General features: G+C 39.5%; 1 protein-coding gene across 1 annotated transcript in view; it reads right to left on the bottom strand.

Moving 5' to 3' along the window:
• Positions 1-1,515: 1,515 nt before the first annotated feature.
• Positions 1,516-12,359, bottom strand: part of LOC104279719 (thrombospondin type-1 domain-containing protein 7A-like) — a gene marked incomplete at both ends in the record, with an annotated part of 36,547 nt that continues 25,703 nt past the window's right edge. The window contains one exon of the mRNA XM_009877095.1: positions 1,516-1,694. Within this exon, the coding sequence (XP_009875397.1) occupies positions 1,516-1,694 (179 nt within the window). The remainder of the gene's footprint in view (positions 1,695-12,359) is intronic.

Here is a 12,359-nt window from a genome sequence, read left to right as displayed (position 1 = left end):
AAAAAAAATACATTTAATAATTAAAATAAATATTCTTAATGGTGGATCGCATTTAGATTAAATAATTAACTCAAAATTAAAATACACATGTATTCCCCGCATGTTTCTGAATAGACTGTGAATGTATTTAAAATTGATACAGCTTCTATGTCGACATTCCTATTTTATCTGTAGAGATCTCTTATCATGAAAGCACTATATTTCAAATTTATTTTTACAATAATTACATTTTGAATCATCTATTGGTACTTCGCAAGTACCATACAACATTGCAACATATCAAATTTGAGGCTAAGTACCGGTAGAGGGCAATAGTGTTGCATGAAAGGGGCTTAGAGAGCTCTAGCAAAATCACCTCTGATGGAGAAAAATACAAGCATATTATGTACTACATGAATATTAAAGAAGGAAAAAGACTTCTGCAGAGACTATAATTTGCTCCTATTGAAATGCATTCCTCCTAATTTAAAGCATATTTACATGCTGACCCAAATCCAGCAACCCTCATTCTAGTTTGTATTTCGTTAAAGAAGATCACAAACTTAAGTTTATTAGCTGCAGTTTAACACTTATTATTTTCTAAATTAGAACTAATTACATTCCCTAAAGTAGAAAATTAGATCAACAAGCCATTTCACTCTGTGCTAGCAAAATGTCAATAGGATAATATTAAGTACATGCATTTTTATTCAAATGTAAATTGACAGCACATTTTTTCCCCAATCTTTGAATATTTACAGAGAAGACCACGTGGCTGTTTAACATGCCTCTGCAGACTAAATTAAACTCAACAATATGAATATAAATCAAGTCTGGAGAGCGTAAGTTAATTGACAAGGAAGTTTTTTCTTTGTAAAACTCTCCAGGAAAACAGGAACAAACAAGCTTCAGGGGTTTGACTTGGACTAGTGCTAAACTTGGTCCCAAAGACTAAATGCTCATTAGTGGCCAAAACTCTCCCAGTGTGCTCTTGGATCACATCTTCTGGCTTAGTTTCACTTGTAGAGGATCCATACTGCCCTGTACTGGGAAATCAAATGCAGTTAGTGGGACAACTGGGAGGTTGACTCTGGAACTGCAAGTGTACCTGGAAGCAGGTCAAGCTCTATCTTGACTAAAACCTACTAAGGGGCACTGGGATGTGTCTGAGAAGCTTTAATTTGCTTTCAGATCTAAGATGGTCAGGGAACGACACCAAGAATCTCCCCACTTTGAATATCTGTAATGACATGTTTTACCCATCTTAAGAGAAGATGTTGAGAAACGTGGTCTTCCCAATCTGCATGTAAGAATATTTTGTTGTCTCCAACCTGCAGCTCAGATAACCTGATAGTTTCTCACAGATAAGGAAGTAATGAAGGCAGAACCTTTGCTGACAGGAAATCTAATCCAACACATGCTTCTACCTGCTCCTTATATTGTATAGTTTTTCTACATCAACAAACAATACAGCTAAAAGGGCTACCTGAGGTATGGCAAAACCTACATCAATAAGGTAAATATAGGTAAAATTACCTGATTGACGTGATCTAGTTTTGGACAGGGTCTTCCACCGTTGTAGGGTTTTTCACGGAGCCATTTAGACCGAACCTTTACCCCACTTCCACAGGATTTACTACAGCGAGACCAGTTGGACCATTCACTGAGTTTGCAGTCTGAGGGACATGGAATAATACAGGCTTCCTCAATATAACCTGCAGGAATGGAAAAAAAAAATGTGAAATCTCTTCAGCATGTCACTCTGCCACTTCTCCCTGAAACCCTCGTCTGCTTCGTTTAGATTGTCCAAAGTTTGACTTGACAGGACTGCGTGAATAGAGAGATTTCTTCATCATTAGGGCTAAATTAAATTCTGCAGAAAATTGACACATAGAGCTGGAGACTCAGTAGCAGCTGAGCGTCCTCACTGCAGTCTGATTAGGATTCACACTCACCAGATTTCAACACTCAAACTTTCTGACAGCTACAGAGTAATTGACACTCTTGGTCGCATCCTTCTTAACACTGTAAAAACAATATTTATTTCTCTTAAGGAAAAAAAATAGGTTTTATGAAAAGCTCCTCCAGTAATTCTATCAAGTAATTCAGTTGCAGTTATACATGAAAAAAATCTAACTGAATCAAAAGATCTTACCAGCCTAGAGCAAGGGAACTTAACACCTTCTGACCTTTCTAAGGCTTGAAAGAGAGAGTGGTCTGCCACATTAATGATCTGCCGATTAAGAGCCATCTGCCCCTAGTAGCACACTGAATAATTGCACTGAATGGAAAAGCAGATGTTTGGTTTGGATAAGTCATCGGTCCTGAAAGCTTGGAAAAGGGTAGGAAATGGTCTGCAGGGAGTAACACGAGGCCTCAATTCACTGAGTAAGTGAAAATGTCTTTCTTTCAAAAGCAACATATGCCATAGCTCTACAATATGTGTCACTCATGCCAATATTTATAGCAGAAGCTCTAAAACTCCAAATCAAAAGCTGGTCTTTGCTGCATTTTTACTACAACTATACCCTAAACTTATATGGACTCTCCTCTCCTCTTTCCTGTGTCAGATCTGTAATCTATTTATGGTTGGCAAATGTTCCCTTTAAAGACTAAAGGAACCTCAGCGCATTTAAAAGCGAACGAAAATATTTGATGAACACAGTTGCTAAATTAACACACACTGGGGTAAGATCATTCTCAAGTGACTGGCACAGTTTGCCAGGCATGGTTTCAAATGTTTCTCACATATCTTGATAATTTTTTTAGTTTGAAAGAAATCACTCATTTTCGTCAGAGCTGATGTTAGCAGCTTTATGCTTCTAGTCTATATTTCTAAGTAATGCTATTCTGTCACTTCTAAAAGGAATACCAAACAATCACAAGCTGTGGAAAGATTCAAAACACTTAAGATTTTAATTTTATATGCCTATTTCTAGTTGCTTCCATTTATTTCTTTTAGAACTGAAGGTTGTTTGGGATTTTTTTTTTAAACATACAATAACATTGAAAATATTTTATGTTCAAATTCAGGTGATGCTTTTATCCTCTATAGCTTTCCTCTGTTTGGAAGTGTTAAATAATTAAATAAATATACAGAGCACATCCTGAATTTGAGCACTGCAAAACTACTGTTCACCAAAGGTATCTTCCTTAAAATGGCTAGAATATTATTAGCTTGAATTACAAGCACGTTTATTAATCACACCTTGCCATTCGATTGATCAGTGATATTGTAAGTAAGATACACTGTGTTAGACAAAATGTATTTTTGAAGATCGTACCACTGCATATCACAGGTGGTGACACAGATTGCCCTGCAGTAGTAAATGCAAAACTCATTACTTTTCACCTTAACTATAGCGCTATAGCATGAGAATGCTTCATAGCTTATCAAAAGAAGTCTTGTGGAACATACTAAACTAAAATGATTGACCAATTAGAAATTACTTTGCTTTATTTCCCTTCAGCTCATCCAAATAAGGACAATAATTTATTTTATTTTTTTTTGAGATAATGAGAATGGTAGTCAAAACGTTTAACAAGATTTTCAGAATCTTGCTGAGTGAAAGTGTATCAAACACATCACACTATTAGCAAGTCCCAGGTAACAGTTTAATTACACTGAACTACATGTCAAGCGATTCCATAAAACATCAAATGAAACCATAACATACAGCAACCTTTTTCACACTATCCATGAAATATCTACATAGAAGACAGGCACTGAAACCGCTTTAGTGTAGAACCCAATAAAACCAGAACAGCATCAGGTAACAGTAAGAGTTCTAACATGGAAGGGAGGCTGCACCTTGAGTGTTGTGTTCAGTTTTGGTCACCTCAGTATTAGAGAGATATCGAGGTGTTGGAGCGAGTGCAGAGGAGGGCAACAAAGCTGGTGAAGGGCCTGGAGAACAGACCTTGTGAGGAGCGATTGAGGGAGCTGGGTCTGTTGAGTTTGACGAAGAGGAGGCTGAGGGGGGATCTCATCATGCTCTACAATTACTTGAAAGGACATTGTAGAGAGGTTGGTGCTGGTCTCTTCTCACAGGGAATTAGGGACAGAACCAGGGGGAATGGTTGCAAGTTGCAACAGGGCAGGTTTAGGCTGGACAGTAGGAAGAAATTCTTCACAGAAAGAGTGGTCAGACACTGGAACAGGCTGCCTAGGGAGGGGGTTGAGTCGCCATCCCTGGATGTGTTCAAGTGTCGCTTAGACGTGGTGTTGGGTGATATGGTTTAGGGGTGAACTTGTAGTGTAGGATCAATGGTTGGACTTGATGATCCCAAGGGTCTTTTCCAACCTGAATTGTTCTATGATTCTATGAAGCTTGCTTATATATTAATGATTTTGGAGAGGATGCAGTGGGCCAGCTTTATAATGAAAAAATACTGAACTGCAATCTTACACTGGCTCCTTAAGCCGGTAAGTTTAATGGAAGAGCTTCTACTCGCCATATAGCTCTTTCCTATGCCATCTCTAGGATATTTGGCCTATAATTCTCTCCTCTCCCTCCTTCCTACTTTCTCAGAAAAGTTGGCATGAAGACTCAAACTCTGCATGTGAAAGTTAACCAGCTGAACAAGAAGAAGGAAAAGACACGTGAAGAGGAGAAGAGGAATGGAATCAACCTTTGAAAGCATAAAAAGAAGCTCTACAAGGTAGGAAGGCTTGGAGCTACTAAAAATGTGGAACAATTTTGAAGAGCTGAGAGAAAAACACCAATTATTATGTGAGACGCAAGACAAGCGTAAAAAGCTCCTAACCACAGGTATCCTAAGAACAGTGGATAAAAAAATAGGTCAAGGATGTGAACAGAATAAAGGGATCCAGAAAGGAGTTTCACAGCTTCTGAACCTTCTCAAGTAGACAGAAAAGAAAATAAATAGGTTAACTTTCATGGCAGAGAGTCAGAAGTCAAAACAACAGAGGTGTCACAAGACAAAAGAGACTGAGGGGAAACAGAGAAAGGGGTAAGAAAAGACAGGGAGAGGGAAGTGGAAAATAAATGGCTCGGAACATAGAGTCAAGAGAATTGTAAAGGCACACTGCATATGGATGAAAAACAAAGGAGGAGGAGAAAAGAAACAAACATCCTGCTAAGAGTAATATCTTGGTGAAGCACAAACAGAACGCGATGCCTTCAAGAGCCTACTCTGGTATCTCCTGATCAGGCAGTGAAATGCACTGAATGTTCCCACAAAAAAAAAAGAAAAAGGAAGAAATAAAAAAGACTGTGGCCTCTAATTTGAATTCTATAGGTAATTAGTGTGTAGAATGAGAATGACCCAGTTATATCTGACATGAAAAAAGTTTTTGGCATATTCATCCCTTAGCATCTTCTTTTTCTCTCAGGCACCTCACTATTTTGCTGAACGGATTATTTAGCATTTGGCTGTGCCGCTGGACTCCCTTAGAACCCAGGCAGAAGTAGAATTCAAATTGCTTGGAGATATTTAGCTAGAAAAGAAGGCTGAATTTTTTTTAAAAAATAAATAAATTACTTGTTGCAAATGACTTGTTCCATTCCATTTTGTATTCAGAAAAAGCTACTCTGAAGCATGTCATCACCTCAGATGCCTTTCCGTGTGTCTGAAGTCAAATCTTTTAGGTTGATTAAGGATGATAATCTCCAGAAGTTCACAGCAATCGCCTCTCAAATCTAAGAAAGCATATGTTCAGGAATTCAGAAAGTTTATACTTTTTTAGGGGCTTGTTTTTGCTAAATTTCAGGTGCTTGTATTTAAAATCTTCGTCAATGATGTAAAATTTTTTAGCAAGTGCAAAGGGAGCATATTGCGATATAGAAAAAATACATATAAAACACAGAAACCAGAAATAGCACGTGCAGTTGGGATTGGTGATGCAGATGCATAGTTTCTGACATGAGAAAGACATGAATGAGACATTTTTCCAGACAAGTCTTGTCTCCACTCTGATCTAATCATCCTCGAAAGGATGCCCCTATCCATCAGACAGCATAAAAATCTTATAAAAGAAACAGTCTGCTGGTGTGTGGGTGTATCTATGGTGGAATTTCACACGATTATATCCCACAGACAAGTTGAGTAACATAATTGCAGTAAATGTCACGTTGCAGCCTCGAGGTTTAAAGAACAAGCAAGAAATTACCAAGGAAGAAATACAATAAATGCAGAGGGAAGGAAAGAATGAAAGCGGTGAAACAGCTACAAGGAAGAGCTGAGGAAAAAAGTGTGAAGGTGAAACAAGACCAACACTGGAAAGGCTGAAGTTACAGTCTCTGGACATCAGCAGTCCACGTTTTACCTGTTGTTTCTCCACCTGATTAAAGCCTTTCACTGCACGCTTCCCGCAGCCCATAATATCTGAGGGATGTTGTAGAGACAAGAGCTGTGAAATGGGCAGTTGTCTGCTACGAGCAAGGACATGGCTACTCTGTCGTTACAGATTTATTACTGAACCGCAATTTGACAAACGGCTTTAAACCACTACGAGTATGAGCTGAGCTCATTATTGAAAGGGAAAGGTTTACTGTCCCGTCGCTAATTGGCTATAAAATCTGGACTCCTAGAACAAAGTCATTAATAGCCGTGATGGATAATTATAACAGAGCACTTGAACGGACTTCACACTTTCTCTAATGACAAAGCAGTTTTAGTAGGTGGATACAAGACTTTTCCCCACAAACTGCACCCGCAATGTGTTAAGAACAGAGTAACTACTTGAGTTGAGGGGCGCAGATGTAAAGGACATCTTAGAAAACGTTTCTATGGATATTTTGCCCTTAGGACTGACAGAGTTACACTCCTGCTTTCATGACTAAAATGTCATTTTATGTTTCCAAGAAAAAAACTGCAATATCAGAATGCTTTATGGTTTTTAACACAGATTTTTTTTTTTCCAAGAAAATATAAAATTCTCGGACCTCATTTTCCAGGACAGAGAAATATACAATTATTCGCATTTCACTTGTAGAAGAATATATGTATTTCTTAAGACTATTCATACTTCTGCCTAGCCATGGGAACATAAATTGAACGCCATAGGACTTTTTTCTTCTTTTTTTTCAGGATTACCCTTCAAAGCCTCAAACCCTGAGCAGTTATTAATGCTTAACTATCTTGTGCATCAGCAGTTCTGTCTCTAGTGAACTAACTACAGGTCTCGGGGCTGATGGATGACGGCTTCATGGCCAATGTTCTGTTGCCAGTGCAGATATGGTGGCACCATGATGCAAGGGTCTAAACTAGTATTTCTGGAGCAGGACAATAGATAAAACATTCCTAGAGAACACACAACAGGACAAATATGGCATCTTAACATATTTTTTAAAAAAATCTTAGAAAAGATACAAGCTATGAAAGAGCAAAGTATCCTAATAACAATTTGAGAACCTAGGCCTATTACAATACTAGACTAGAATATCCTATGGGAGATGGATTTAATTTAGAATAAACACTTGACATAAAGTCTCAATTAAATTTTAACACTGCTATTTTTTGCTACATTTGCACCGCTGCAGGTTAGGATATTGAAAGTGAAAAAAAAAAAAAGATTTTAAAAAATCCTGATACAAGTGAATACAGCAAGTTCTAAAGAACATTTTGGACCCTCTATACTCTGTTCTAACATAGGAGATTTTACTATCACACACACGAGCAATTAAATTCCTCGATTCACATTGATACTCCTAGCAGCTGTTGTAAAAGTATTCACTGATACGGAGATATTCCTCTCTAATCCCCTGCATAAGCCTTGTAGCCATGGAGGGCTTTGTAGAGTCAGCACAAATCAATGCATCTCATTTAATTAATGCTAAAGGGGGAAATAATCTCATACTAATAAGGCAGCAGACAGACTATCCTGGACTGGTTGACTGTGCCTAAGGTCTTAACAGCAAACTGACATGAATTAAGAAGGGTAATACGACCTATATAAAAATGCTGCATCTGTCTGCCATGCTTGCCTTCACTACACGAACACACACACAACTCCTGCTCAGATTATGTGGGTCACGATTCATAACAGACATATGATGGAGGAAAACTAAACATTAAAGGGGAAACAGTGTAGTTCATAAGCATGATGGTGGCCTGCTTTTGATTTTTTTTGTCATGAAAATTTCAAGGTACGCTATAAAGGGACCACAAAGAGACTCTCTTTCAACGTTTTTCACCAATACGCTGAAACAGATTGTTGGCAGACACATGTCATTATCCACGGAGCTCTAGTATTCTAGTGATGACAGGGATAAAGCTATCAAAAACAACTGCTGCTCTTCTAATTGAAAAAAAAAAAAATACAAACCTCTCCCACTTGACTATCAAGCAAAGTATACACTTTTGCATTTCTCCAGTAAAATTACCTATATAGTACTGAAACAAAGCAGGAGCCAAAGAAAGGGCAATTTATGTGTCTTCCATTAGGGAAAACAGGTAAACAACAGCTCCACTACCACTTTTAGCTGACATGACCACATCTGCTGACAACTGGCAGCTGTTAGCTCCTGCCCACAATGTGCAGAACTGCTATGGCTGAAAAATACCAGCGAGAGAATTACTCAAATGGCTGCTGAACGTTGCTAATGCTTTGTATCAATACATTTAGCACAGATTTGAAATGTAATATTTTGGAAAGAGAAATCAAAATATTAGGCATATGTAATACCGAAAAAAATCCCGCCACAGATGAAAAAGAAACTAAGAAAAACACCATCCTGTTGCTCTGCAGGTGAAAATTAGGTCTGTTAGTTTGGGATGACTTTCGAAGCACCTGTTAAGCTCCAGAAAGGACTCTGCTCTCTTCTTCTCCAGTGTTCTCACCCAACAATACCGACAGATCTATTTAACCATATTCTGCCTTTCCTTTTTTGTTATGGTTACTCCTGTCTGTCTGAGAAACTTGTTCATAGTCGGGACTTTATAACTACACCCAAAATTTCAAATATTATTACAAGAATCCCCTTATGTGTCTACTAATTTTAGGGCATTCCTTCTGTCATATCCTTCCTTTAGCTCCTTGGTGTCTGCAGAAATCATAGAATCATAGAATGGCCTAGGCTGGAAGGGATCTTAGAGATCATTTTAATCCAGCCTCCCTGTCACCAGGGACGCCACCTCTCGACTAGATCAGGCAACACGTGGGGACCGAACGGGAATCAAACCTGCGACCTTGGCGTTGTTAGCGATACGCTCAACTGAAATGTTAGCTAACTCTTCTCAAATCTTTTGCAAATGAGACGTGTCAAGCGGTGCAAAATGCTCTGAAGTGTTCTTCTGCTCTTCTTTACCTTTTCTGAGTCAGCCACCTGAGTTGTGGTTATAAGCACACGATATTTCACAAAAGAAACAGCTTATAAATTTGTTGGCACTGGAGAGCAGGTTTGTCTTCTGACTCCTCCCACTCAAACCAGCACGACTTGCAACACAGACCTGTTCACCGCCTCATAAATTTACATGGCAGCATTTACATAAAGCTTTTGACAGTCTCGCAATTTGAGTTTCTTGTGGCATTTTTATTATATCACATGCACAACATGTCCCTGATACATTGGTATGGGTGTAGTTTGTCCCTCTTGACAGATTTAGAGGATGTTTTCACAGGTGAAGAAGTATAATTATCCCCATTTCCCACCTCATGATAAAATAGTGTTGGGACGTAATAAATTTCATGTAAAAGTTGTACACTGGAGAGGAAACATCTTCAGTTAAATAATGGTCTTGATCTCCCTCATTGTCCACGCTAATTCACCAAATCGTATCCCATAAAAACTGCAATTATGTACTATCCTACTTCGAAAACAAATATCAAACTCACAAGAACTGACAGTAGAACAGATTTCTGAATCAAGCAAATGATACAGCAGACAAACCTGCCTCTTCTTCTTTGGATCAGTTACAAAATTAATGAAAAATTCAGTGTTATCTTTTCCATAGGGAAATAAGCAACTCGGTTAGAATTTACAAAAATAACCCAAGGAGGCTTGAATTACGAGTCCTGTCAAGTTTAGCTTGAAATACTAAAATCAGATTGATGGGAAGCTACAAGGCGCTTTTATTTGCTAGCAGGTGGGGTAACTATTGTGATACCACAGAAGTCCCTTGTTGATTTGGCATAATATAGCTTTTATGTTTGTTCTTAAGCAAAAAACCCAAACAGCGCAGTGAAATCTAGAGATGCTGCCAAACTGAAGAACCGTCATACACCAAGGGCATAAAAATTACAAGAAAAAAATCATAAACACTGGCAAGATATAAAATAAGATTTAACTGGCAAAACAGTAGTTTATACATGTTGAGGAAAATAAATCATTAGAACACAACCCATGAATACAAAGCAGATACTCAGAAAAGGCAGTAAATATATACTGAAATTCTACCCCCTTTGTATCTGCAAAAGTATGCTAAACACAGAAAAATGCTAATGGCAAACAATAGCTTAGGTAAACCTTAGAAATAATCTGTACTATGTGTGTGTGCGATACCTATCAATAACAGATTTTTGTTCTAGAAGAGCTACAGGAAAGGGAATCATAATCCTTAGCATCAGCTGAATTCTTCACTATCAAATTCAGGTTCGATACCTCATTCCCTGTAAACCTGAAATCACATGGAATCACAGAATGTTCCGGGTTGGAAGGGACCTTGAAAGATCCCCCAGTGCAACGCCCTGCCAGAGCAGGGTCACCCAGGGCAGCCCCACAGGAACGCGTCCAGGCGGGTTGGAAAGTCTCCAGAGCAGGAGACTCCACACCCTCTCTGGGCAGCCTGGGCCAGGGCTCCGGCACCCTCAAAAGGAAGAAGTTTCTCCACATGTTTTTGTGGAACCTCCTATGCTCCAGCTTGTACCCATTGCTCCTTGTCCCTTGAAGAGCCCCAGCTCCTTCAGCCTTTCCTCATAAGGAAGATGTTCCATCCCTTCATCATCCCTGGGGCTGCGCTGGACTCTCTCCAGCAGTTCCCTGTCTCTCTGGAGCTGAGGGGTCCAGAACTGGACACAAGATTCCAGATGTGGCCTCACCAGGGCAGAGTAGAGGGGGAGGGGAACCCCCTTCTAACAGCCACCTCCCTTCTAATACACCCCAGGAAGCCATTGGCCTTCTTGGCCACGAGGGCACACTGCTGGCTCATGGCCATCCTGCTGCCCACCAGCACCCCCAGGTCCCTTTCCCCTGCGCTGCTCTGCAGCAGGTCAGTCCCCAACCTGTACTGGCACATGGGGTTGTTCTTTCCCAGGTGCAAAACTCTGCACTTGCCCTTGCTGTGTTTCGTAAAATTCCTCCCCACCCAACTCTCCAGCCTGTCCAGGTCTCCCTGGATGGCAGCACAGCCTGCTGGGGTGTCAGCCACTGCTCCCCGTTTTCTGTCATCAGCAAACTTGTGGACAGGGCACTCTGTTCCCTCATCCAGGTCATTGATGAATATATTGAATAGTCTTGGTCCCAGTACCAACATCTGAGGTACTCTGCTAGATACAAGCCTCCAACTGGACTGTCCCATTGACCACAATCAAAATTGAAAATCCTATCAAACAATTTTAGGAAGGGCAAGCAATGGGGGATTAGTTCAACAGCAATTCCAAGCTTCACATGCACCACACTATGGAGCAAGATAAAGGTACTCTCTCCCTCTAACAGAACTTATGAGAAAATCACAGATGCTTTGTGCTTCACTATCAAAAACAAGTAATGACAGAGGGGGGGAAAAAAAGAAAAAAGAATGAGACACCTTAATAAACTGATCTAGAGAGAAAGAATTCAAACAGAACAATCCCAAAAAACAAAGGGGTTCAGGCTTCCCAACCTACAAGAAATATACTAATGGCTCACAAACATTTCCAGTTAGTTTACAGAGAGTAAAAAGAGACTTCAGATCTCCTGTGATGGAGATGGGATCTGTACTGGGATGAAACAGTAGGAACTAAAAATAAACTAAAGCAATGCTGTAATGTGTTTTGGGAAGGTTGTCTCTGGAGCCTGCTAGGGCTAATAGCATGTAAATGTTAGCCCTGGTTATAGTAGGTAAATAACAATATACTGTTAATAGCTTTTCCACTGGATTATTACTCGTTGTGGTCACTATGAGTATAGGTGACATTCACTGATCAAATCCATTAGATTAGAAATTTCTGTCATGAAGAGTTATAAGAGGTTAAACAAATATGGCTGAGAATATTCTTTTCTTCCATTTTTTAATTCCTCTTTTATATCTCTCTGATTCTTGCAATGGGATCGCACCTCAGCATGCACTGCTAGGGCTTGAAAGCAGCTACATCCATCCTTGTCCTACCCAAAGGAACAGTTCCCACCTCTTTTTGCAAGCTGCTTCAAGCAGCACGTTATCTACCACATGCAACACCTGCAGCTTGCTCTTGCACAGACAGCTTCCTCCTTCATGTG

Source organism: Apaloderma vittatum, unplaced genomic scaffold (assembly GCF_000703405.1).
Source record: "Apaloderma vittatum isolate BGI_N311 unplaced genomic scaffold, ASM70340v1 scaffold4659, whole genome shotgun sequence".
Lineage (NCBI taxonomy): Eukaryota > Metazoa > Chordata > Aves > Trogoniformes > Trogonidae > Apaloderma > Apaloderma vittatum.
Note: the sequence above shows the minus strand (reverse complement) of the source record. Positions and strands in the feature narration are given on the sequence as shown.